This window comes from Zootoca vivipara, chromosome 13, assembly GCF_963506605.1.
Source record: "Zootoca vivipara chromosome 13, rZooViv1.1, whole genome shotgun sequence".
NCBI classification, from domain to species: domain Eukaryota; kingdom Metazoa; phylum Chordata; class Lepidosauria; order Squamata; family Lacertidae; genus Zootoca; species Zootoca vivipara.
In genome coordinates, this window is record NC_083288.1 from 46,032,984 (window position 1) to 46,059,787 (window position 26,804).

The window sequence follows — 26,804 nt, forward strand, 5'->3', positions numbered from 1 at the left end:
GTAATATGACATCTTTCTGAATATATTTTTGGAATAATGTTATGGTTCTGAAGAAAACATTAGTGATATAGATCTTATTTCCACTTGCAGATATAATGGGAATTTCCATAACTTGAGAAAGTTCGTCCAGAAAAAGTTTCTATCACACCAACTTAAAAAATTCTTTTGAAAAATATATTTTGTCATGCAGAAGTTCCTAATAAGAGCTTCTTGGGGGGGGGTAGGCTTTTGCTAACTTATTTCTGTGTTTTCTTACAGCTAACATATGGCTCATTTACCATAGATGAGACCAAAATAATGGAAGTTCCTCCCTTTTACCGCATGGTCCCAAACGAAAACCTTCAGTATATGGGGATTATATCATTACTTCAGCATTTTAGGTGGACCTGGGTTGGGCTCTTTGTTTCGGATGGAAACAGCGGAGAGCAATTCATCAGAATACTGGAGACATTGTTTTCCAGAAATGGAATCTGTTCAGCCTTCACCAAAAGAATCCCAAAAGAAGCTCACATGGAGGATTTCATAAATCAATTTTATCATAAAAGTACAATTAATTTATCCTTCCAAGATCAAAAAGCTGGTACAATTATCATGTATGGAGAATCTTTAACCATTTTACGACTGAGAACTTTTATGCCTTCACAAGATTCAGGAAATACGAAAAACACATTATTTGGAAAGGTGTGGATTGTGACAACCCAGACAGATTTTATATTAACCGGTGCTTCAAGAGGATGGGATTTTCAGATATTTCAGGGTGCCATTTTATTTGGTATTCACACAAAACAGGTTCCAGGTTTCAGGGAATTTCTTCAGAATATAAAACCTTACAGGATAGAAAGAGATGGTTTCGTAAAAAATTTCTGGGAGCAAGGATTTGATTGTTTGTTTCCAGATCCAAGTATGTTTGTGATGGACGATGACATTTGCACTGGAGAGGAGAGGCTGGAGAGTCTCCCTGCAGGTCTTTTTGAAATGCACATGACTGGACACAGTTACAGTATCTATAATGCTGTTTACGCTATGGCTCATGCCTTGCATGCCATGGACTTGGCTAGATCCAAACATAAATCAAAGGCAGTTGGTAACAGTGTCAAACTTCAGTCTCTGCAGCCTTGGCAGGTAATGTCTCCTCAACAAATATTTCATATTTCAATGAACAGTTTGGACAGGGTGAAAATAGATTAATTTTTGTCATGTTTGAATAAATGATTGTGATATTATACATCTTCACGTTTCAAAATTGGGCATACATTTCCTTTCTATGAAGACAACTTCAGAATGCTATTATTCCATTTTGATTTCTTTCCCTTTTTTCAAATAGCTCCACATGTTTCTTCAAGCCATCTCATTTAACAATTCAGCTGGAGAAACCATGTCCTTTAATGATCAATGGGAAATGAGTGGTGGATTTGACATCATGAACCTGGTCACCTTCCCCAACAATTCCTTTCAGAGAATTAAAGTTGGAAACATTTCTCCTTATGCTCCTGAAGGGAAAGTATTCACCATTAGAGAGGATATAATTGTCTGGCACAGATATTTTAATGAGGTATTTATTCTGGGTCTATCTTAGAAAACCCATTGTGTTGAACTATGAAGGAATGAGTATTTTTTTCCTCCATAAACTGGTCATGCAATAGCACCTGGAACTTTACAATGAATTCAATTATTCCTTTCACATTCAGAAACCACAGGTCTTTTCAGAGGAGCGCAAATGGTTCCTTCCATTAAGAACTTGTCCAGTTCGAGAAGCAGGTGGAAGGGCTCTAGGCCCCTGCTGGTCCTTTTTCACCTCCTTCTCAAACACCGGCATGCTGAAAGGGCTAGTGGCAGGCAGTGGGTGGGTATTATGCTGCCATGACACCTGGGCTCCATTTAACATTAAGTCTAATTCCAGTATCAATGCATTTCGTACAGGGGCATAGCTGCCAAGTTTCCCGTTTTTCGCGGGAAACCCCCGTATTTTAAACCGTTTCCCGCTGGCAGCCTGGATTGGAAAAAATCCTGCAAATCCCCTGGATTTCCTACCTGCCAGGGAGGCTCCATTTTTGGTCCTGGCGCCGCCCGATTTCTGGTGCCCAGGCATGGGGAGTGCGGCACTGGAAGTCGCTTCTACGCATGTCCGGACATGCGTAGTGACGACTTCTGGTGCCGCACCGCTGCTGATCCCGCATTTTTCAGTGGGAGACTTGGCAGCTATGGACAGGGAGTCTCTTTGTACATCACATTATGCCAACTTCATTGATATCATGATCTACCAAAGTAAATCATAGCAAATGTTTGGATTGGCACACACCATTACACAAAGATTGTGTCTATCTGACAACATAATCTTAGTGAGCTGTCTTGCCTGTCTGCCTCCTTTGTCCTGTTTCGTTCCTCTTGCGGTGCATTATCTCAACAATGAAATGTACACCATCATATCACTTCAGCAGAAATTGTATGGTCATGTGTCATGGATTCTTTAGTTGAGATTACAGGGAGTTGGAGTAGATTGTCCCTATGGTCTGAACATGCTGCAAGGCTGTCTTCATTGCTATGATATATGGTTTGGGGGTGGGATACATCATCAAGTAAGAAATATATTTTCCACCCCCCAATTTCACTAATTCTAAAAACAATCAAATATATATATGAACAGGTGTTTCTCATTTCTCTGTGTAATGCACACTGCCACCCTGGTCATCAGAAGAAAAGGAAGGAGGGTGAGAAGTTTTGCTGCTATGATTGTGCTCCATGTCCGGAGGGGGAGATTTCAAACCAAACTGGTAGGTCATGTCCTCTTGCCATAAAAAGGGGTAAAAATAATTTGCTGTATTCAATAAACTGTCACTAAGTTGGAATTCCCCCATCACAACACATTTTTTTCAGATATGGAAGACTGTTTCAAATGCCCAGAAGATCGGTATCCAAGCAAGAACAGAAATCAGTGCATCTCCAAAATTATACATTTTCTGTCTTACGAAGAACCTTTAGGCAAAGGTTTAGTTTCAGCTGCAGCTTCTTTTTCTTTCATCACAATATTGGTGCTTGCTTCTTTCATTAAGAATAAAGATACCCCCATAGTCAAAGCAAACAACCGGGACCTCACCTACATTCTCCTTGTCTCCCTCCTGCTCTGCTTCCTCTCCTCTTTGCTATTCCTTGGCCAACCTGGGAAAGTGACCTGCCTTCTCCGACAACCAACTTTTGGAATCATTTTCTCAGTGGCTGTTTCTTGTGTGTTGTCCAAAACCATCATTGTTTCTCTAGCATTCATGGCCACAAAACCAGGATCAGGAGTGAAGAAGTGGATGGGGAAGAAAGTGTCATATTCAATTGCTGTTTGCTGTTCACTTGTTCAATTGGGCTTTTGCACAGTGTGGCTCTCAACCTTCCCCCCAGTCCCTGATTTAGACATGCATTCAGTAAATGAAGAAATCATTGTACAGTGTAATGAAGGGTCCACCACCATGTTTTATTGTGTCCTGGGCTACATGGGTCTCCTGGCCATCAGCAGCTTCATTGTGGCATTCCTTGCCCGCAAGTTACCTGACAGTTTTAATGAAGCAAAATTCATTACATTCAGCATGTTAGCATTTTGCACTGTTTGGTTGTCCTTTGTTCCAACTTACCTGAGCACCAGAGGGAAAGGCATGGTGGCTGTGGAGATCTTCTCCATCTTGACGTCAAGTGCTGTGCTTCTGGGATGCATATTTTTCCCTAAGTGCTACATCATTTTGCTGAGGCCTGAACTGAACAGCAGGGAGCAGATAATGAGGAGGAAATAACATTGAGGAATTTGTTCTCCAATTATGCTGCTTTGCTTGATGAGCAAAGGTACACATCAGTTAGAAGAACAGGGGTCGGAAACCTTCAGTCTCCTTGTGTGACTTGTGTGTTGAGGTACCAAGACTTCCCACCAAATAACTCACACACAGAAATTAATGTTTGGTTTTTGGCATTATTTTTGGCCACAACTTTATTTAAATACAACTGATGTGAGTGGTTGCTTAGGCATTGGTTCCCATGCCATCTGTCCCCCGCCTGGGACAGATCTGACTCCCCTAGAGTACTGGGGAAGTCAGGATAGGTAAGCACCCTCTGAGAGAGGCTGGGGCAGGGCACCACGCACTATGACCTCTCCCCGAGATGCTCCCCGAGGCTCATGCGTGGTCCTAGCCCCTAGCAGGGGTATGGACAAACATGTAGAGCCCCAGGATTCCTTTAATGGAATACCCCTAAAGGCAGCAGCAATTTTGAGGGGCAGGCCCAGCCAAATCCTTATCCCTCCACCATCCAATTTGAACCAATGCCTAACTGCAACCTTACAAGTTATGACATTTTGCTATGTAGTAGGCAAAAACCACAAGGCACCAGCCAATCAGCCAAGTGGCAAAATTCCTACTCGGCCCCCGCAGCAATACGGACGACCCCATGGCAGGCACAGCAACGTCAAGCGCAGCAAAACCCCTAAATGTAGGGAGGGGTGAAAGTGAAAGCTGCTTGCCCCCATATATAGGCTGTGGCTGTCAAACAAAATTAGCAACACAACAATCTCCCCAGCAACACTACCCTCAGTGGCCATCCAAGCTAACCCACTCCTACTGACCAGGGAAGGTCTTGTTAACCCTTCTGCAACCCATGCTCTCCTTAAGGGGAGAACCTGCTTTGTGAGGCCGTTTCCCCAAAACCACTCTCACCAGATGTTCACATGACTTCATATGTATACGAAGTCAAGCTAGCGGCAGGTTGAGACATGGCTGCCGAAAGCAGGTTTGAACTCCTTGCACAGGAGCTGATGTGTTGGGAGCTCAGTCCTACTTACCTCAACTATGCTTGAGATCTCCAGCAGGGAGAAGCATAATTGAACCCCCAGTTATCAGCTCCTGTATTAGGTGTTCAGTCCTCCTTTCTTTGGATGCAGTAGCTGTTGGTATTAAAGGGTTAAGTTGTACTAGATGCTCTGACACTGAACACTGAGCATCTTGGTACATACGGGAATATCAGACAGTCAGTTCTTCCATGTGCTCTCTCTCTCTCTTAGTAGCGTGACTAGTGTAAGATTATTGGAGTCCTAGTAGACTCAGTTGGTAGCAACCATGTTTTCAGTTTGTGAAATTTGTGTTTAAGTTTTTCATGCCTAGAGATGCAGGATGTCTGCCTTATCTCCAGCCTTTTTTTTTTTTTTTTGTAAATAAATTCTTCTAAGCATTCACCGCTTGCTCCAGAGTTCCTAACCTTCAATCCGCTGCACACACTCTGCTGAGAAGGAAGATTTATGTCCAGAAGCGCAAATGGACTAGTAAAATTGTTTACTTAAACATAAACTAATTAAAGTTTATGTACAGTAGCCAAATTCTGTGAGTTGCTGGCTTTTATTTATAAACCTAGCAGATAGCAGGATTGAACTCCTCAGATATCAACTGCTGCAAGGGACTTCATTCCTGCTAGGCCCACATCTCTCCCACCCACAAAAGCCAACTTTGATTTTCACCTCTCAATATCTTTGAATCTCTCTAGAAAGCTTTCTTTAGCTATCTCAGAAAAGAAGCTGTGTGCACAGAGGTGCATTGTTCTGTGCTTAAAATGCTCTGTGCCCTGAATTCACAGTGGAATTCACAGTTAAAACAGAACCATTGGTAAGCACCTGGATCCTCTGAAATCTTGCCACCACTTGGAACAGATTGGGGTAGTGTGTAAGAATGTTTTGTGGTTTTAACTGTGGGAATCATCATTTCCAGTTTGCTTGAAAACTAATGTTTTCAGTTGTAATGGGGACTGGTTCTCTATTAGCATTTCCATGAGAACAAGGGATTGGATTCATCAGTGCATCGTCAACACATCACCCACCTTGCTACAACTCAACACACCCAATGCTACTATCATGGACAGGGACTAAATGCAAGTTATATGCATTAAGGAAATGGCAACTGGACCAAGCACATGTACCCATGACTTGTTTATGTATCATTTACAGTATTTGAAGAGACACCCATCACTTTCATTTTCCTAATTCCAACAAAATTTCATATTTTATAGAGGAAGCACTTTACCCAAAGAAAGAAAGAAAAACAATTTTTCATAAAAATTGCCTATGCTGAGCTGTGTGTTTAGATGATCAATCTGAAAGCATTTCTATAAGTTTAATAGAACTGCAATACCTCTCACCATGGTGAGGAAGGCGGTGACCATGTGGCCTGTGTTCCAACTCAGTTGGTTGTCCAGCCAACACTTTATAGAAATTTTCAAGGCCCTTTCTACTTGGCTTCCTTCCCATTCATATCCTTGCCATTCTTTTCTTTGCAATTCTCATCTTTGAGCTGGCGTAGAGAACTATAAAGCAGGACACATGGCCATACCACAAAGGGCACAGACATGCTTTTGTTACTAACATAAAACAGTGAAAGTAATGTATGAATAGGAAACTCCCAACCTCTTATTTGTTCCTTTGCTGGAGACCTTCTAAATTAAACTATTGAATTTAGGTACATCACTTTGTATTTATTAGTTCTTCTTCATGGACATATATTTCATACTTGATGTTTCGCATATTATAGAAATAATCTTCCTCTTGCTTTGACAAGGAAGGAAATAAGGACTGGGGGAGCGGGAGCCCAATGTCATAGAATCATAGAATTATAGCGTTGGAAGGGACCGTGAGGATCATCTAATCCAACCGACCTGCAATGCAGGAATCCTTCATCCAGCATAGGGCTCTAGGACCCTGAGATTAAGAGTCTCATGCTCTACCAACTGAGCTATCCCATCCAACCCCATTCCAATTTTATGTCCCAAAGTGGGACTTTTAAACTTTAACTATGCTTAATGTTTATCCATCTACCCCTTTATTTAAAATTCTTCTTTTTCTTTCTTTCCCCCCCAAAATAATCTTTATTTAATTTAAATATTTACAACCAGATATATTTCGCTTACATCAATTTTCCTCCAACTTTGTTTCACATAAAACAAAACTCTTCAAAACCTTAAAAAAGCTACAGTAGCGGCTTCCGATTCGTCGCGCTGGTGAAGTTGGACGCAGGGACTTCGTGCTCTGAAGTCCCTGGCTTCGTGGAGGGGGGGGAAGTCCGCAGAGCGAGCGGACTCCCCGAAAAAACACCGGGTAGAGAGTCCCGGTGACATAGTGCCCAGCTGTTTGCTCCGAACGCGAATCCTCTGCTGCCCGAGAGCTCAGTAGAGCAATCGAGAGCCAGCGGAGTGGAGTCGCGGGAGCCATTTTTGGGTTTCATCTTACCTCCTTGAAGTGAAGCTCCGAGTCCTCAGCCTGCAAGCGGCGGATTCTTCCAAGGCAATAAAAGGCAATAAAAGGCAATAAAAGAAGGCAATAAAAGACTTCTTCAAAGTAAGTCAAATCTCTATTCGGATCTTAAAATTTTTAAATTCGAAGATAGGAAGAGATTTTAAAGTAACGGAAGCCGATCTCTTCCAAATGGACAATCGGGAGGCGCATTAAATATTCCCAAGCCGAAAAGGGAAAACTTCTTTCAAGATTGCGGACCCGAGAGAAAGAAAGACTTTTCCAAACCTCCCCAGCCCCCCGGTGTCGTTGCCCCTTGAGGTTCAGCAGCAACAAGGGGGAGGACGTTTTGACAGCTGTCGAAAGCTGTCAAATTGTTAAAGGGCTAAGAAAGACGATTTTATTCCTGTGAATTGGAAAAATTGATTCAAAAGGTTTTAAAAGGATTTAAGCGGACTGTAAATTTGAAATCTGATGAGGTTAAAGACAAAGGATAAGAACAGCCAAGATGGAGCCGAAAACGTGGTAGAGAGGAATTTTCCAGTACCCTTCTGCCCTTATCTCTGGTCTGCCTGTGGTCAAGTGAACTATGAAAACAAAATTCTCTCGAGCTTTCCAGGAAGCTGTGCTGGGTTATCTACAAACATGGGAAGATATCTACAAGGAAAGGCAATGTTTCAATCCAACAGAAAAGGAGAATGAGGTGCAAGAGCAAGATTTAGAGGACAATTTTGATTATGAGATTGTGTGTGAGGAGCAACAATTTGAGGACAATTTTGAGACTGATTCAGACTATAAAAAATATGTGTTGGATGATGAAAAACAAAGATCAGAACAAAGAGATGAGGCCGACAAGGAGAAGCAAAGTGAAGAGAAGATTGATGGAAGTGAAAATCCTGGAGAGACTGAAATGTTGAATGGTGTTAGTGAAGGGAGGGAAAGGCAGAAAGAGGGAGGAGCAGAGGTCTGGAAGTGGATGTGGGAAAGAATTGGTGAGGGGTAAAAATTTTAGTTTAAGGTACTGTTTTTGGTCTATGAACAACGGTGTCGGAATCTTGGCCTGTTAAAGGATATGCTGATCCAAGTGGGAGGAGGGACATTGGGGGGGGGAGGAGAGATTTTTCTGGTTTAAGGTTAAGAGCTTTCTGGAGGGAGTAAAAAGAATGGCTGAGGAAATAGGCTTAGAGTTTGTTTTTGAATAATTTTGGTGATCAGGTGTTTGGGTGGAAAACTGCCTGTCTCCCCCTTCTTACTCTTGGTACCCAGTGGCAGGGGGTGCCTTGAGGGGAGAGGGAGGGGTGGAGGGAAACCCAGACACAAAAATGGAACCTTTTGACTGCTGGACTCCTCGGGCTACCCCAGTGGCAAGGGGGGGGGCTCAGAGGGGGACAGCATGAAGAAGGAGGAGGATTGTGTTAATATTATAAGAATAAGATTCTGAATTGGATTAGAAAACCCGCCATAACTATGTAAAGAGGTTGGGAAATCCAGGAGGAGGAGAGTCGTGGAAGCCATTAATATTTTTCCTTTTTTTTTCCTTCCCTTTTTTTCCCCTTTTCATATTTTTGCTTTTTTTTATCTCCTTTTTTCTTTGTTTTTCTTTTTTCCAGTACAGTGAAGAAATAGCTGGGGGATAAGCCAATCCCCAGAGATCCTCCGCCTTTGTCCTCTCAGTGGCAGGGGGGGGGGATGAGGGGGGAGGAAGGAGGGGGGAGGTCAAACCCAGCTTAAAATGGACCCCTTTGTTCCCCAATACCCATGGGGCTCACTGGTGGCAGAGGTGGGCTTGTGGGTGGAGGGAAAATGAAGGGACAGAGTTTATGTTGTATACTTTGTATGTGTTTTCTTTTTCTAAAAATTAATAAAAATTATTCAAAAAAAAAGCTACAGTAGCTTTTAAAAAATTACATTACATATATAATGAATATTATTACAAATACTCATGATATGACTTCCGCTCTGCCTTCGATTGCCTTATTAAAGACTTGTTTTCAGTTTGCGTGATTTACTTTATTTATGTTTAAGGTCATGATTCCATTGTTATCACTCACTTCATAAATGTACTAAATTTCATTTTTCATGCTTATGTCAATCCTCCTCCTCCACTTCATATATTTGTTAAATTGACTTCTTATCTAATACATTGAATTTGTTATTATTCCTGTATTGCCAATAAAGAAATTTAAGCCATAATTGTGAGATTATATTCATTTTGCTGGTATTGCTTATGGTGTTAACATTCTATCTATATATTTCACAAATTTTCCCCATTCCTTTTCATACGTTTCATTATCCTGTTGTCTTAATTTTGATGTTAGTCTGGCTATTTCCATAAATTCCACCATCTTTTTACACCAATCCTCTAATGTTGGGATTTTGTCTTGTTTCCAAACCTGGGCTAGGATCATTCTTGCCCCTGTTGTCGCATAAAGAAAGAACTTTACATAATTTTTGTCAACATCCTCTCCCACCATACCTTTATTTAAAATTCCATAGACAAGAGATTCTACGAGCAGTGCTTTCCCTTGCTGAGCATCTATATTTTACTTTTAATCTGAACCTGCCTTCCTGCCTCATACTATGACTCTACTCTTTCAGCCACATTCCTCCCCATAAATGTGGGTCGATATTTCTTAAGTTGTATCTCCTGTGTATGCACAGTTGCCAAAGGACTGGGCTATTCTTTTTACCCTGAACAATATGTAAATACAGGGACAGTTTCCTGTTTAAAGCAGTCAACTCCATGCCCCAACTCCATCCACAGTTGCAACCCCCGTGTGATTGGGATCACTTTCCAGACAACCATTCCCAAAGCAACCAGAGGAATGATCCTTTTACTTCAATTAGTTTGCACTTTGGCAGTTTACAGAGGTCATTGTTCTTTTTTTCCTTCCCCATGCAAGGAAACATTTGAAGTCTACTCATTAATGTCTAGAGAGCTTTATGATATCTCTTGCTTTACAGGTATTCAACCACAGTACCAACTGGAGGTGTCAGGAGGTGACACCAAAAGACCTGGAGAGTCCCTCTGCCTCTCCTGTCAAGCCTCCGGTTTTACCTTCAGCAGCTATGACATGAACTGGGTCCGGCAGGCTCCTGGGAAGGGACTGGAATGGGTTGCAAGGATAAGCAGTGGTGCAGGAAGCTCACAATATTACCCTGACTCGGTGAAAGGGCACTTCACCATCTCCAGGGATAACCCTTCCAACAGGCTGTTTCTGCAAATGAGCAATCTGAAAGTTGAGGACACAGCTGTGTGTTACTGTTTGAGAGATGACACAGTCAGGGGAAGTGAACCTGAAGGCTGGCAAAAACCCTCCTTGGTCATGCCAGCTCTCCAATTTGATTATGTAATAGGACACGGGAGTTAGTAGAAAGGAGACTGTTGAGGACATCAAAAGAGTTATTGTCTTCTCAGACCTAAAAGTCCATCTAAATGAGGCTTATTTTCCCCACAATGGCCAGTCAGACCCTTTGGGTCAACCTCCTCTGCACAATGCATGGGATCCCAAAAGTCAGTGCGATCTATGGCTGCCATACCATATTATAGCAGCTGCTTCTGTTTCTATAGATATGATCATACCAAGATTTTGGAGGCGAGGCAGGCAGTGATTTAGATATGGGCACATGCAGGTCATCTCTGGTCAGACCTCACCTGGAGTACTGTGTCCAGTTCTGGGCACCACAGTTCAAGAAGGATACTGACAAGCTGGAACGTGTCCAGAGGAGGGTAACCAAAATGGTCAAAGGCCTGGAAACCATGCCTTATGAGGAATGGCTTAGGGAGCTGGGTATATTTAGCCTGGAGAAGAGAAGGTTAAGGGGTGATATGATAGCCATGTTCAAATATATAAAAGGATGTCATATAGAAGAGGGAGAAAGGTTGTTTTCTGCTGCTCCAGAGAAGCGGACACGGAGCAATGGATTCAAACTACAAGAAAGAAGATTCCACCTAAACATTAGGAAGAACTTCCTGACAGTAAGAGCTGTTCGGCAGTGGAATTTGCTACCAAGGAGTGTGGTGGAGTCTCCTTCTTTGGAGGTCTTTAAGCAGAGGCTTGACAGGCATATGTCAAGAATGCTTTGATAGTGTTTCCTGCTCGGCAGGGGGTTGGACTGGATGGCCCTTGTGGTCTCTTCCAACTCTATGATTCTATGATCCTATCAGTGCAGGTGGGGAATATGCAAATACAAAAAAAGCAATGGGAAACTGAGGTATATATAACATAGAAACAGCCTAAAACCAAGTATGACAGCTCTCCATATTTTTCTCACAAGGGGGCAGTCAAGCTTGGAAGATTACAAAGCACCATTTTGCCATGGGGTCGGAAGAGTTAACACAGGATGATGTTTTGTGGTTTCAACTGCAGGAATGATTATTTCCTGTTTGCTTCAAAACTAATGCTGTACTGGTTGCATTGAATAGCTGATTCTCCATGAACATTTCTTGCAGTTCTCTATTAAAAGCCAAAGGATCCTTCTTCCCCCATCCCAAGAAACGGCTTAAAACTGATGGAATTGCTTACAAGGCATTGAAATTATCATTAATCCTTTCTGGTGAATTTTCTGATCCTCTCTGCAGCTCTTATGGAGGGTGGAAGGAAAGGAATCTGTGGCTAATATGTTATTTATCAATTTTATATATTACATTTATATCTCATAATTCCTTCAAGTAGCTCAAGATGGTGTACATGGTTGTTCCTCTCCCCTTTTCATCCTTACAGCATCCCTGTGAGGTAGGTTAGGTTGAAATACAGTGACTGGCAAAGGTCACTCTGTTGACTTCAGGCTGAGTAGGGACTACTACCCTGTTATCACAGGTCTTACTTCAGCAGTACTCTGACCACTATGCAACACTGCAAGGGGTATAAGGATGGGACTAAGGTGGAAGCAATTAAGCTATTGAGAGCTTGGCAAGTAGGAACTGGGGCAAACATAAGTATATATGACTTCTTTCTATGTCATCTACAGGGAAATCGTGTATGAAGAGAAACCCATCACTTTTATTCCCTCAGTTCAAACTACAGTGGAACCTCGGTTTATAAACACCCCGGTTTACGAATTTTCGGTTTACAAACGCCGTGGACCTATCTGGAACGGATTAATTCACTTTCCATTACTTTCAGTGGGAAAGTTTGCTTCAGTTTATGAAAGCTTCAGTTTATGAGCAGACTTCTGGAACTAATTACACCCATGCTTCGGGTTAAGTACGCTTCAGGTTGAGTACTCCGCGGACCCATCTGGAACGGATTAATCCACTTTCCATTACTTTCAATGGGAAAGTTCGCTTCAGTTTATGAACGCTTCAGTTTATGAACAGACATCCGGAACCAATTGTGTTCATAAACCGAGGTACCACTGTATGTTTTATAGTGGCCTGGTAGAAATACATAATTCCTGGTTTAGCCGCTTCACATTAAAAAAAAGGGGGGGGGAGTTCACCTGCAAATTATAGAATACATTTTTAATGAATATGAGAAAATATTTGTCCCATCAGATCTGGTTTTTATGAGAATGTGGGGGCACATTCTTTAAAAATTGTGCAATAATGTAGAAGGAATGAAATCTATATTTGCCCCACTCTTCAAATAGTGGCAAAAATTATCTTCATTTGAAAATTTCTGCAGAACTTTGGACTTTCCTACGGAACATCGAACCTTACTCCTATTGAAGTGCATGAATAAATTTTCAGATCAAAAGTCAATGTTAGTTTGGTACATGTGATATATAATTACTGGTCATCTCACAAGTCATGTGTACTAGATAAGTACAAAGATAAGTACAAAGTAATTTATCCAAAGCAATGAGTTGCTCTTTTATCCTGAGCTGCATGTAAATGCGGGGGTAGCTTCCTGTTTAAATCAGTCAAACACTTTCCTTGCCTCCGCTACACTCAGAGATATAATTGCTTCATCACTTCCAGTCATTTCTACACATAGCACAACAGAGAAGGGAGGAAAAATGAGACTTTGGTTTCCATTTGTTTTCCTTTCAGCAGTTTTGGGAGGTAATTCTTATTTTCAAATAAAGAGGACTGCTACATTCTATAGTAAATATATAGTGATTCTTTCTTTTTCTCAAAAATGAATGTATTTTGTTCCAGGTGTCCAATCTGAAGTCCAACTGGTGGAATCTGGTGGGGATGTCCTGGAGACTCCCTCCGCCTCTCTTGTCGAGGCTCCGGGTTCACCTTCAGCGATGCTGGCATGCACTGGGTGAGACAGGCTCCTGGAAAGGGTCTGGAATGCGTGGCATGGATACACTCTGATAGTGGATAAATATATTATGACAACTCTGTGAAAGGGCGCTTCACCATTTCCAGAGACAACCCTGCAGCTATGCTGTATCTGCAAATGGACAATCTGAAACCAGAACATACCGCTCTGTATTACTGTGCAGCAAACACAGTGAGAGGAAGTGAATCGTAAGCCAGACAAAAACCTCATATGCCAGCTGCTTTGACTGATTCAGCTGCAACAACAACAGATGAAACAAAAAGTTTGGAGAAGGGATATGAATGGCTTGTTGTGTACCAACGTATTTTCAGCTAGTTACATTGTGTTGAGACCAATGGGATCATGTGGCATTAAGTCCAAGACCATGCGTCACTTCCTACAATATGGGAACTCTCAGGAGAATTCTAGGCTGTATTCAGAAATCAGTTCCCCCAGCAATTCCTTTCCTAATAAGTTTTCAATGTGTCCTTTCACACAATGTAAAATCCACTTCTGGAAATCAAGCAGAATCATTTCTTTATTAATTGCTTCCATAAGATATCTGTTTGAAACCCCGTTAACTCGAGGAATCGTGACAGATTTATGCTGTTGTTTTCCCATCATGTTCACACATCACCTCATGTGATGAAATTTGGGGGAAGAAATGGAATTCTGGTATACCATTATTTCTCACCATTTCCATGAGCGAATCATAACAGAACAGAGGCATGCCTGCCCATGAAGGTTGGTGACCTATCCAATGATATCCACTGTTGTGAATGAAATTCAACACTTTTTGTGATTTCTGCCTGGACACTGCTTCCTGCTGCAGCATTCCAGCTATGTCTGGGAAAATCCAGATGCATGGCACCCCTAATGTTACTTTCACTCATCATGTGCCTTCTGCCCTTTTATGTGCATTTTTGGACACATAAACTGGCTGCATTTCAAAATGAGGAGAAATCTGAATTTCAGAGGATGGCTGTTCATGCTGGAAACAGAAAGTGCAAATTAGTTTGCTTCTCCTTTAAGGACAAACTCAATATAATACACCCTCCATCCCTACTCATTAGTACTGTATAAGCACAAAGACCTGTGTTTCTCTATTTCAATTAGCCAGACACTTGTGTTGTTGTTGTTTAGTTGTTTAGTCTTGTTCCGATTCTTCGTGACCCCATGGACCAGAGCACGCCAGGCACTCCTGTCTTCCGCTGCCTCCCGCAGTTTGGTCAGACTCATGTTGGTAGCTTCGAGAACACTGTCCAACCATCTTGTCCTCTGTTGTCCCCTTCTCCTTGTGCAATCTTTCCTAACATCAGGGTCTTTTCTAGGGAGTCTTCTCTTCTCATGAGGTGGCCAAAGTACTGGAGCCTCAGCTTCAGGGTCTGTCCTTCCAGGGAGCACTCAGGGCTGATTTCCTTCAGAATTGATAGGTTTGATCTTCTTGCAGTCCATGGGACTCTCAAGAGTCTCCTCCAGCACCATAATTCAAAAGCATCAATCCTTCGACGATCAGCCTTCCTCATGGTCCAGCTCTCGCTTCCATACATCACTACTGGGAAAACCATAGCTTTACTATACAGACCTTTGTCGACAAGGTAATGTCTCTGCTTTTTAAGATGCTGCCAGACACTATCACTGCCCTAAACACATCCAGAGATAGAACAGCTGGATAACTTTCCAGTTACTTCAGAGCACAGGGGAGAAGGGCGAAAAATGACACAGTGCCTTCAGATTGTTTTGCTTTCAGCAGTTTTGGGAGGTTCAAATGTTCAAATATGTTCAAATAAAGAGGACTAGTACATTCCATGGTTAAATTGAAGCAGTTTGTTTAGTAGTGTGGCATAGCGGTTAGTGGGTTGGACAGGGAGCTGAGAGACCAGAGTTCAAATCGGTACGAGGCGATTTGGGCCAGTAACTGCCTTTCATCCTAACCTTCCTTACAGGGTTTATTATGAGGGGCTGTACTCCTGAGCTCCTTGGAAAAAAGGGTGGGACATAAATGCAAGAGAATATATTGCACTAGTTTACTTGGCATATATATATATATATATATATATATATATATATATATATATATATATATATGCCAAGTAAACTAGTGCAATAATTCCCACCTCTCAATTCACTTTGTATTGTTGCATTTCCATTTTTGGACATAAGGCCTGAGGGCTCAGACTTGAGCATAGCTAGAATAAACCAGGGTCACTCTCATTTTCTAAATAATAATGATAATATTATCAAATTTCTGCACCACCCTTCGTTCAAAGCTCAGAGCGCAGCTCACCACAATAAACACAAATAAATAGCATAGTAACAAACAAAAAAAATTCTGCCCACAGTTTAAAAGACCATAGATTGTTTATTCAACCAAAGGCTTGGAAGAAGAGGAAATGCTTCTGCCTGGTACTTACTTGCTTATTTTATTTTTAAATGAAGTGTGTTTTTATCCTTATGTCTCTTTCCAATTTTGAAAAACAGAAATAGTGCCCAAGGCAAAAGACAATCTAAGATTTGTGAGGGGTATCACAGAGAAAAAAACTCCTCAAAATGCCAGTACCAGCCAAAATGAGGGCTTATAAAAATTCTCTTTCTGCTGCTTTCTGGTGGTGGAAAAAAAACGGACCCATAAAAGGGTGTGTGTGGCCCGGAGGGCTTCTTTAAATGACAGAGCCACTTCCCACTAGTAGAGGCAGTGCTTTGAGCATATTATCAGTTTAGATCATCTCTCTTTATCTGATTCCCACCACCAGATGCAAAGTTGATGCAAATTCCCTGTCCGAAAGGCTTTCTATTTAAATAGCTCCACCCACACCAAGTCTCCAGATGCTCAGCTGGACCAAATTAGTTGCCAATCCAGAGGGAGGTGTTTCTCTCTGCAAACAATGAAGGCCCCTTTTCTGTTCCTCTCTTTGTTAGCAGTGCCGCTGTGTGAGTATTTTCCATGTAAACATTTAAAAAATTCAAATGTTACAGATGGACAAATTGCATGGTAACCAAAGTATTGTTGTTTGCTTTAGATGTCCACTGCAGTGTCCAGCTTGTGGAATCTGGACCAGGAATTGTGAAACCTGGAGGGTCCCTGAGACTAACCTGCACTGTCACTGGGGGTTCTGTCAAAAAAAAATACTGGGAATGGGTCCGACAGGCTTCCGGAAAAGGACTGGAATGGATGGGACAGATAGACTGGTCTGGCAGCGAATGGAGATTATACTACAACCCATCCATCCAAAACCGAATCACCCTGAGTGCCGATTCCTCCACAAATACATACAATCTGGAGCTGAGATCTGTGACAGCTGCAGACACGGCTATATATTATTGTGCCCGAAGACACAGTGAGAAAAACCAAAGGAGAAACTGTACAAAAAGGCAGAAGCATCTGTTACTGGGGTGAAGTGTAGTAGCAGCTCCTAAAATTCTTTCTATTTCTCACAAGGGGGCAGCAGTGATTTAAAGACTAAGAAGCCATTGACCAAAACTGAAATAAACATACAAAAATCAAATGTTTCAGATGGACAAATTGCATGGTAACCAAAGTCTTGTTGTTTGCTTTAGATGTCTACTGCAGTGTCCAGCTTGTGGACTCTGGACCAGGAATTGTGAAACTTGGAGGGTCCCTGAGACTAACCTGCACTGTCATTGGGGATTATGTCCAAAAAAGTTACTGGGAATGGGTCTGACAGGCCCCCGGAAAAGGACTGGAATGGATGGGACAGATAGACTGGTATAAAAGCAAATGGGACTTGTATGACAAGACCGAATCACCCTGAGTGCCGATTCCTCCACAAATACATACGATCTGGAGCTGAGACCTGTGACAGCTGAAGACACAGCTATATATTATCAAGCAGAAATGAACACACACACACCCCCCCAAAAAAGAGAGAGAGTTGAGGATGAGGCAAGGGGTGGGCATGTGGACCTTCTAGGTGCATTCAGAGGACCCACATCAAGCAACTGAGGGTTCATGACAGAAATTGATCTAAGCACATATACAAACATCTTTTTTATGAACCATCTACAAAGAAGTTATATATAAAGAGTCACACCACAGCTTTTCTTCCAATTTAAACACTACTTTATAGCAGACTGACCTAAGTACATTGAAACCTATTTCAGAATATGAAAAAAGAATGTATGCACAATTTTTGAAATCAGCATATCCCAATGATAAAATAAGTGCAAAAATCAGGGGCAGACTGTGGTCTTTCAAATTGCAGCGGTGCCCTGGGTAAGCCCAAAATTTGGTGGCTGCAACCTCTCACCTCCCGTTCTGCTCAATTCACAATATCATAACAAGTAGTCGTGGCCGAGTGGTTAAGGCGATGGACTAGAAATCCATTGGGGTCTCCCCGCGCAGGTTCGAATCCTGCCGACTACGATGCTTTATTGGGGGGTTGGACTGGATGGCCCTTGTGATCTCTTCCAACTCTATGATTCTATGATAAGCGTCACATCCTGTGGCGCCCTGTAGGCTCGGCACCCACTACTGCAGACACAGTTGCACTGCCTGAAATCCACCTCCGCAAAAATTTGTATAACCAAAACCAGAACCAATGTTGTCAATGTGTTGTTCTTTTTATCCTGAGCTGTATGTAAATGGAGGGGCAGCTTCCTGTTTAAAGGAGTCAAGCCCTCTTTTGCCCCAGCTCCATCCACACCTGAAACCCCTGTGTGATTGAGATCACTTTCAACCTTTCCCAATACAACTAGGGGAATGATGTGTTTCCTTCAATTAGTTTGCTTTATGTTTAGGGGTACTCTCATTTTGACTCAAGAAAATCACCATTTTATAATTTAAATTGGGGAAAATAAATACAGTAAATGGATGGAAGTACAAAGATTCACAAAATGTATAGGGGTGTGCATACCCCCCCCCCCGAAAAAAGCACTGGAAAGGGAAATACATAAAGCAATGGAAACTTCATTAAAATCATATCATTTCTGTGCATTGAACTATCCTTCTTTGAACTATCATTGATGCTTGCCCATCTGGAAGAGAGTCAACAACAATAACAAAACAACAGCAGCAGCAACAACAACAACAACATATTTACACCCCATCCATCTAGCTGGGTTTCCCCAGCCACACTGGGGAATATTAAGTTGTGGCCTTTCCTTCATTCATCATTTGTTTCTTATTGAGATTATTATTAAATATTGGGCACATTAAAGCCTTTGGATGAATAAAAGCTCGGCACCCACTACTGGCAAGATGATGGAAGTGTGGATGGAAGTACCAGGGTTAACCACATACCCACCTCCTTCCTGCCCACAGTACGCTGGAGGGGTATGTGGGTGGGATGATGCCGGAAGAAGGAGAGGAAAAACTCCAAGCAAAAAGGGGTCCCTGTCCCTTTAAAGCAGCAATACTGATGTAGAATAGAATGCCCCTATTTGCATCTGAGGAACATTGGAGGGTATGGAAAGGACTGGAGAGTTTTTCTAGTTTGTACAGCTCGAAACCGCAATCCCCCAAAGACCACTTCCCCCCATAAAACGGATCTGGATTCTGTGTACATCGTCTGAGGCCCTTCCTAGTTTGCCTCTTCCATGTGAGGACTAGAAGATAGCAATAGGACACTTGAAGGGTCTGCAAGTCATGAGTTTGGTATAAGCCTAAGCAGATCGGCAAAATTATACAATTATTTATTGGAATGGGAGCTGAAAGATGAGGTAGTAAAAGCAACTATGATCAAATGGGCACAAGATATCGGGAGACCCATACATAGCAACCAATGGGAGAAATTATGGAAAGAGGGATGGAGCTTTACGGCATGTGCAAGAATAAAAGACAATATGTTAAAATTAATGTACAGATGGCATTTGACCCCGGAAAGAATAGCTAAGATTTATAAAGCAAGTTCGGATAAATGCTGGAAATGTAAAGAAAAAAACAGGAAATTATTACCATTGTTGGTGGCAGTGCAAAAAAGTTAGGGAATTCTGGAATTTGGTATATGAAAAATTAAAAAAGATGCTAAAAATAACATTTGATAAAAAGCCAGAATTATTCTTATTAAGTATGGTGACAGAGAACATCCCAGAGGACAGGAAAAACATCCTTCTCTATGCAGCCGCGGCAGCAAGACTCCTCATTGCCCAACATTGGAAAGGGGAGAGAGTGCCATCCATTCTAGAATGGCAGGAGAAATTAGTGGAGTTTATGAACCTCTCAAAAATGACGGCAGCAATTCGGAACACGCCCAAACAAATTTGTAAAAAAGAATGGAAGTATGTTGAGGATTTTTTTAGGAAAGAAGGAATGAAAGTAGATTTGGTGATTTGTTTAGATTGAAAGATATAAAAGGGAAATTCTGAAAATATATGTAAATAATAGGAAAATATATGTAAATAACAGCTGAGGTAAAGTGAGTCAAAAGAAATGATGCAAAGGAAAGCAGTATCCAGAGTAACAGGAAGTATTTTAGATTTGAGCTTTTCTTTCTTTTTTCTTTTTTCCCTCTTCTTACCTTCTCCTTTTCCCCCTTCCGCTCCCCTTTTCTTTCTACTATTATGAATATTAATTTATGATTGATATGTTTAACACAGAATAGGCTATTTGAAGTACTTGATATGTTTTTCAGATTACCCTGTTCGTGTGTTCTCTCTTATTTCAATTTCACCCATTCGACTGAATGATGTTTATTTGATTATATTTTCATAATTTGCTTATATTTTGCTTATAATTTGCTTATAATTTGCTTACTTGCTTATTTGTTTATTTATTCATTTTTCTGGATTATTCATTAGTTTATGATTTATGTAATCTTTTAAACAATGAAATAAAGTTTCTTTTTTTAAAAAAAAAAGGAGTGTGTGTGTGGCCCGCAGGACTTCTTTAAATTATGGACCTACTTCCCACTGGTGGAGGCAATGCTTTGACCATGTTATCAGTTTAGATCAGGCATCCGCAAACTGCGGCCCTCCAGATGTTTTGGACTACAATTCCCATCTTCCCCGACCACTGGTCCTGTTAGCTAGGGATCATGGGAGTTGTAGGCCAAAACATCTGGAGGGCCGCAGTTTGGGGATGCCTGGTTAAGATCATCTCTCTTTATCTGATTCCCGCCACTAGATGCAAAGTTAATGCAAATTCCTGTCCAAGAAGCTTTCTATTTAAATATCCCCACCCACACCAAGTCTCCAGATCCTTAGGTGGACCAAATTAGTTGTCAATCCAGAGGGAGGAGTTTCTCTCTGCAAACAATGAAGGCCCCCTTTCTTTTCCTTTCTTTGTTAGCAGTGCCGCTGTGTGAGTATTTTCCAGGTAAACATTACCAAAAAATCAAATGTTTCAGATGGACAAATTACACGGTAACCAAAGTCTTGTTGTTTGCTTTAGATGTCCACTGTAGTGTCCAGCTTGTGGAATCTGGACTAAGGATTGTGAATCCTGGAGGGTCCCTGAGACTAACCTGCACTGTCACTGGGGATTCTGTCAAGAGTAATTACGGTGAATGGGTCCGACAGGCTCCCGGAAAAGGACTGGAATGGATGGGCCAGATAGAATGGGTTATCCTCAAATGGAGCTTATACTACAACCCATCACTACAAAACCGAATCACCCTGAGTGCCGATTCCTCCACAAATACATACGATCTGGAGCTGAGATATGTGACAGCTGCAGACATGGCTATATATTATTGTGCCTGCCGGACACACAGTGAGATAAACCAAAGGAGAAACTGTACAAAAAGGTGGAGGCAACTGTTACTGGGATGAAGTTTAGGAGCATCTTCTAAGATTCTTTCTGTTTCTCACAAGGGGGCAGCAGTGATTTAAAGACCAAGAAGCCATTGACCACAACTGAAATAAAGCCTTGTGTGATGTTCTGCGGTTACAGCTGTGAGCCTGACTATTGTTTCCTCAGCTGCCTCAACTTCACTGGTTGCGTGAGAGTTTGATTCCAAAACTGCATTTTGCAGTGCTAAAACATACCATAGAACTTGTGATATTACTTTGCAATAATCCCTCCCCCCAGAACAAGTTGAGGGGTAGGCAAGGCAAGTTGATGGGCCTGGAGACCTTCTAGGTGTATTTTGAGGACCCACAGGGGTCCCCAAACCTCTAATTGTGAACCACTGCATCAAGCAATTGAGAGTTCATACGACAGAAATTGATCCATGCACTTGTATTTACATATTTTTTATTAGTCATCTGCAAAGATGTTATGCAGAGTCACGCCACAGCTTTTCTTCCAATTTAAACATTACTTTATAGCAGACTGACCTAAGTACATTGAAACTTATTTCAGAATATGGATTAAGAATGCATGCACCATTTATGAAATCACCATACCCAGATGATAAAATAAGTGCAAAAATCAGAGGCAGACTGTGTTCTTTCAAATTTCAGTGGTGCCCTGGGTAAGGCAAAAATTTGGTGGCCCCCACCTCTCACCTATTCTGCTTAATTCACTATATCATAGTTGTCACATCCTGCAGCACCCCCTAGGCTCGGCACCCACTGCGGCAGACACAGCTGAGCTGCCTGAAATCCACCTCCGCAAAAATCAATATGACCAAAACCAGAACCAAAGATGTCAGTGTGTTGCTCTTTTTATTCTGAGCTGGATGTAAATGGAAGGACAGCTTCCTGTTTAATGAAGTTGAGCCCTCTTTTGCCACAGCTCGATCCACACCTGAAACCCCTGTGTGATCGAGATCACGTTTAAGGCAACCTTTTCCAAAACAACTAGGGGAATGGTGTGTTTCCCTCAATTAGTTTGCTTTTTGGCAGTATTCCGAGGTTATTGTTTTGTTGTTACATCCAGTTCGGTGCATAATTTCTTATACTGGCTGCAGTATAAGGGATGATACCTTAGATTAGAAATATCATTCATCCTGTGCTTAAAATCAAAGCTCCATCTCTACTCCATTCCAGCCTCCACTAGCCTCAGGCTGTTTGCTGGAAACCAACAAAAAACACACATCCTTTCTCTACAGCCTCCTGTCACTTGTGTGCTCCAGCTCCCATTTGCTTTCTGTAGCAGTGTGGGATGGAAAACCCCTCCCTCTCCCTTTGGCAAGCTGATGGAAGTGTGGATGGAAGTACCAGGGTTAACCACATACCCACCCCCTTCCTGCTCACAGTTCTCTGGAGGGGTATGTGGGTGGGATGATGCCGGAGGAGGGAGAGGAGAAACTACAGGCAAAAAGGGTCCCTGTTCCTTTAAAGCAGCAATACTGATGTATAATAGAATGCCCCTATTTCCATCCGAGGAACGTTGGAGGGTATGGAAAGGACTGGAGAGGTTTTCTACTTTCTACAGGTCGAAACTGCAATCCCTCAAGGACCACTTCCCCCCATAAGACGGATCTGGATTCTGTGTACATCATCTGAGACCCTTCCTAGTTTGCCTCTTCCATGTGAATACTAGGAGATGGCAATAGGACATGTGTTTGGTATAAGCTTAAGCAGATTGGCTCAGTCAAAGCCCCGTGTTGCTCTTTTATCCTGAGCTGCATGTAAATGCAGAGGCAGCTTCCTGTTTAAAGCAGCAACACACTCTCTGCCCAGCCTACACTCAGAGGTAGAACTGCTGAAACAATTTCCAGTCAGTTCCTCTCACAGCAAAAGAGGGAAACAAACATGGCAATTTGGCTTCAATTTGTTTTTGTTTCAGCAGTTTTGGGAGGTAATGCTATTCCAGCTTTAAACAAACATGACTAGAGTAATCTAAACAAAATTTTAAAATTCCTTCCCATAGCACCTTAGAGACCAACTAAGTTTATCTCTAAGGTGCTACTGGAGGGAATTTTAAAATTTAGTTTCGACTACGGCAGACCAACACCTTCCTGTAATTAGTATAATCTAGGGCTTCGTATGTAGCAGATCCTTTAAATATGGCTTTCTCCCCTTTCTAGGTGTCCAATCAGCAGTCCAGCTGGTAGAGTCTGGAGGGGATGTCAAAAGGCCTGGGGAGTCCCTCCGCCTCTCCTGTCGAGCTTCTGGATTCACCTTCAGCGACTACTGGATGAGCTGGGTGCGACAGGCTCCTGGGAAGGGACTGGAATGGGTTGCAAGGATAAGCAGTGGTGCAGGCAGCTCACAATATTATGCGGACTCAGTGAAAGGGCGCTTCACCATCTCCAGAGACAACCCTTCAAACATGCTGTATCTGCAAATGAACAACCTGAAACCTGAGGACACTGCTGTTTATTACTGTGCAAGAGACACAGTGAAAGGAATTGAATCTGCAGCCAGACAAAAACCTTCCTTTGCCAGCTGTCTGCACTGGTTCAGCTGCAACCACAAAGAACTAAATGAAGAAGTTTGGAGAAGGAAGATAAATTGAAGATTAATTGTCTTGATTTTGTTGGCAGAAATGAGGCACCATGCCTAGTGTTCAAAATGGAATGCTCAGAGAAAGCCTGGGCTACATTCAGACACCACTTTATTCTATTTCCCCAGCAATTCATTTCCGACTAAGTTCAACTTCTTATGTGATCTTTTTATACAATGTAAAATTCATTTCTGGTAATCTACCAGAATCTTGTTGAAGTTTAGTGCTCATTCCTATATTAATGGCTTCCATGAAATGTGTGTTTGCATGTTTGCAACTCTGTTAGCTCAGAGGATTGTGGCACATTTGAGCTATAATTTCCCTGCTGTTTAATGGCTTACAAAATGGGATGAAATTTGGGGGAAGAATTCTGAAATACCATGTTAGCTAGTTTTGGTGGGGATAGAGATGGACAGTTAAATTCCACTTTGCCCCAGAGTGTCCCTGTTTCCAACTTTACAGTCCCACCTTCCTGCTTTGTGTGTATATGAAGCAGTGCAGGACTTACTGCTCCTGGCAGACAATCTATGTAATGGACACAAGGGCAGGGTCAAGTTAATTTGGTTGGAAATAAAAGCAAGCCGTTTTATGACATGATGACTGAGCACACAGACTTGAGCACAGCTGGAATATCCAGGCTCACTTTCATTACTCTTTTTATACTAATATCAAATTTCTACACCACCCCACATCTGAAAATCACAGGATGGCTCACATTGGCAGTGTGTGGCCCCAGCCAAGATGAGGGCTTATAAAAATTCTCTTCCTGCTGCTTTCTGGTTGTGGGAAAGCAAGAGATCCATAGGAGTGTGTGTGTGGCTCGCAGGACTTCTTTAAATTACGGACCCACTTCCCACTGGTGGAGGCAATGCTTTGACCATGTTATCAGTTTAGATCAGGCATCCCCAAACTTCAGCCCTCCAGATGTTTTGGACTACAATTCCCATCTTCCCCGACCACTGGTCATGTTAGCTAGGGATCATGGGAGTTGTAGGCCAAAACATCTTGAGGGCCGCAGTTTGGGGATGCCTGGTTTAGATCATCTCTCTTTATCTGATATCCGCCACGAGATGCAAAGTTGATTCAAATTCCTGTCCAATAAGCATTCTATTTAAATAGTTCCACCCGCACCAAGTCTCCAGATGCTCAGCTGGACCAACTTAGTTGTCAATCCAGAGGGAGGAGTTTCTCTCTGCAAACAATGAAGGCCCCCTTTCTTTTCCTTTCTCTGTTAGCAGTCCCGCTGTGTGAGTAACTTTCAGGTAAACATAATAATAAAAAAATCAAGTGTTACGGATGGACAAATTACATGGTAACCAAAGTCTTGTGGTTTGCTTTAGATGTCTACTGCAGTCTCCAGCTTGTGGAATCTGGATTAAGGATTGTGAATCCTGGAGGGTCCCTGAGAATAACCTGCACTGTCACTGGGGATTCTGTCAAGAGTAATTACGGTGAATAGGTCCGACAGACTCCCGGAAAAGGACTGGAATGGATGGGCCAGATAGAATGGGTTATCCTCAAATGGAGCGTATACTACAACCCATCACTACAAAACCGAATCACCCTGAGTGCCGATTCCTCCACAAATACATACGATCTGGAGCTGAGATCTGTGACAGCTGCAGACATGGCTATATATTATTGTGCCTGCAGGACACACAGTGAGATAAACCAAAGGAGAAACTGTACAAAAAGGGAGGAAGCATCTGTTACTGGGATGAAGTTTAGGAGCATCTTCTAAGATTCTTTCTGTTTCTCACAAGGGGGCAGCAGTGATTTAAAGACTAAGAAGCCACTGACCACAACTGAAATAAAGCCTTGTGTGATGTTCTGTGGTTACAGCTGTGAGGCTGACAACTGTTTCCTCAGCTGCCTCAACTTCACTGGCTGCATGAGAGTTTGATTCCAAAACCGAATTTTGCAGTGCTAAAACAGACCATAGAACTTGTGATATTACTATGCAATACCCCCCCCCCGAACAAGTTGAGGGGAAGGCAAGGCAAGTTGATGGGCCTGCAGACCTTCTAGGTGTATTCCGAGGACCCACAGTGGTCTCCAAACCTCTAATTGTGAACCACTGCATCAAGCAATTGAGAGTTCATACGACAGAAATTGATCCAAGCACTTCTACACACATATTTTTTATTAGTTATCTGCAAAGATGTTATGCATAAAGAGTCACACCACAGCTTTTCTTCCAATTTAAACATTACTTTATAGCAGACTGACCTAAATACATTGAAACTTATTTCAGAATATGGATTAAAAACTTGCACCATTTATGAAATCACCATACCCAGATGATAAAATAAGTGCAAAAATCAGAGGCAGACTGTGTTCTTTCAAATTTCAGTGGTGCACTGGGTAAGGCCAAAATTTGGTGGCCCCCACCTCTCACCTATTCTGCTTAATTCACTATATCATAGTTGTCACATCCTGCATCACCCCCTAGGCTCGGCACCCACTGCGGCAGACACAGCTGAGCTGCCTGAAATCCACCTCCGCAAAAATCAATATGACCAAAACCAGAACCAAAAATGTCAGAATGTTGTTGCTTTTTTATTCTGAGCTGGATGTAAATGGAGGGACAGCTTCCTGTTTAAAGGAGTTGAGCCCTATTTTGTCCCAGCTCCATCCACACCTGAAACCCCTGTGTGATTGAGATCACTTTCAAGGCAACATATCCCCAAACAACTAGGGGAATATTATGTTTACTTCAATTAGTTTGCTTTTTGGCAGTATTCAGAGTTTATTGTTGTGTTGTTACATCCAGTTCGGTGCATAATTTCTTATACTGACCCCAGTATAAGGGATGATACCTTAGATTAGAAATATCATTCATCCTGTGCTTAAAATCAAAGCTCCATCTCTACTCCATTCCAGCCTCCACTAGCCTCAGGCTGTTTGCTCGAAACCAACAAAAAACACACATCCTTTCTCTACAACCTCCTGTCACTTGTGTGCTCCAGCTCCCATTTGCTTTCTGTAGCAGTGTGGGATGGGAAAACCCACCCTCTCCCTTTGGTATGCAGATAGAAGTGTGGATGAAAGTATAATA

General features: G+C 42.1%; 1 protein-coding gene, 1 non-coding gene and 1 gene segment (V, D, J or C); all 3 read left to right on the plus strand.

Moving 5' to 3' along the window:
* Positions 1-2,662: 2,662 nt before the first annotated feature.
* Positions 2,663-3,773, plus strand: LOC118095669 (vomeronasal type-2 receptor 26-like). Its single transcript, XM_035136909.2, has 2 exons — positions 2,663-2,771; positions 2,875-3,773. The coding sequence occupies exon 2, from the start codon at positions 2,877-2,879 to the stop codon at positions 3,771-3,773; it is 897 nt and encodes a 298-aa protein (XP_034992800.2). The 5' UTR covers positions 2,663-2,771; positions 2,875-2,876.
* A 13,984-nt stretch (positions 3,774-17,757) lies between these two features.
* On the plus strand, positions 17,758-17,839 carry TRNAS-AGA (transfer RNA serine (anticodon AGA)). The gene has a single exon. It is a non-coding gene; the product is annotated as a tRNA-Ser (tRNA).
* Positions 17,840-23,001: 5,162 nt separating this feature from the next.
* Positions 23,002-23,758, plus strand: LOC118077479 (immunoglobulin heavy variable 3-7-like). The segment is given in 2 exon segments: positions 23,002-23,098; positions 23,328-23,758. Coding segments are annotated over 2 exon segments (477 nt in total).
* Positions 23,759-26,804: the final 3,046 nt, after the last annotated feature.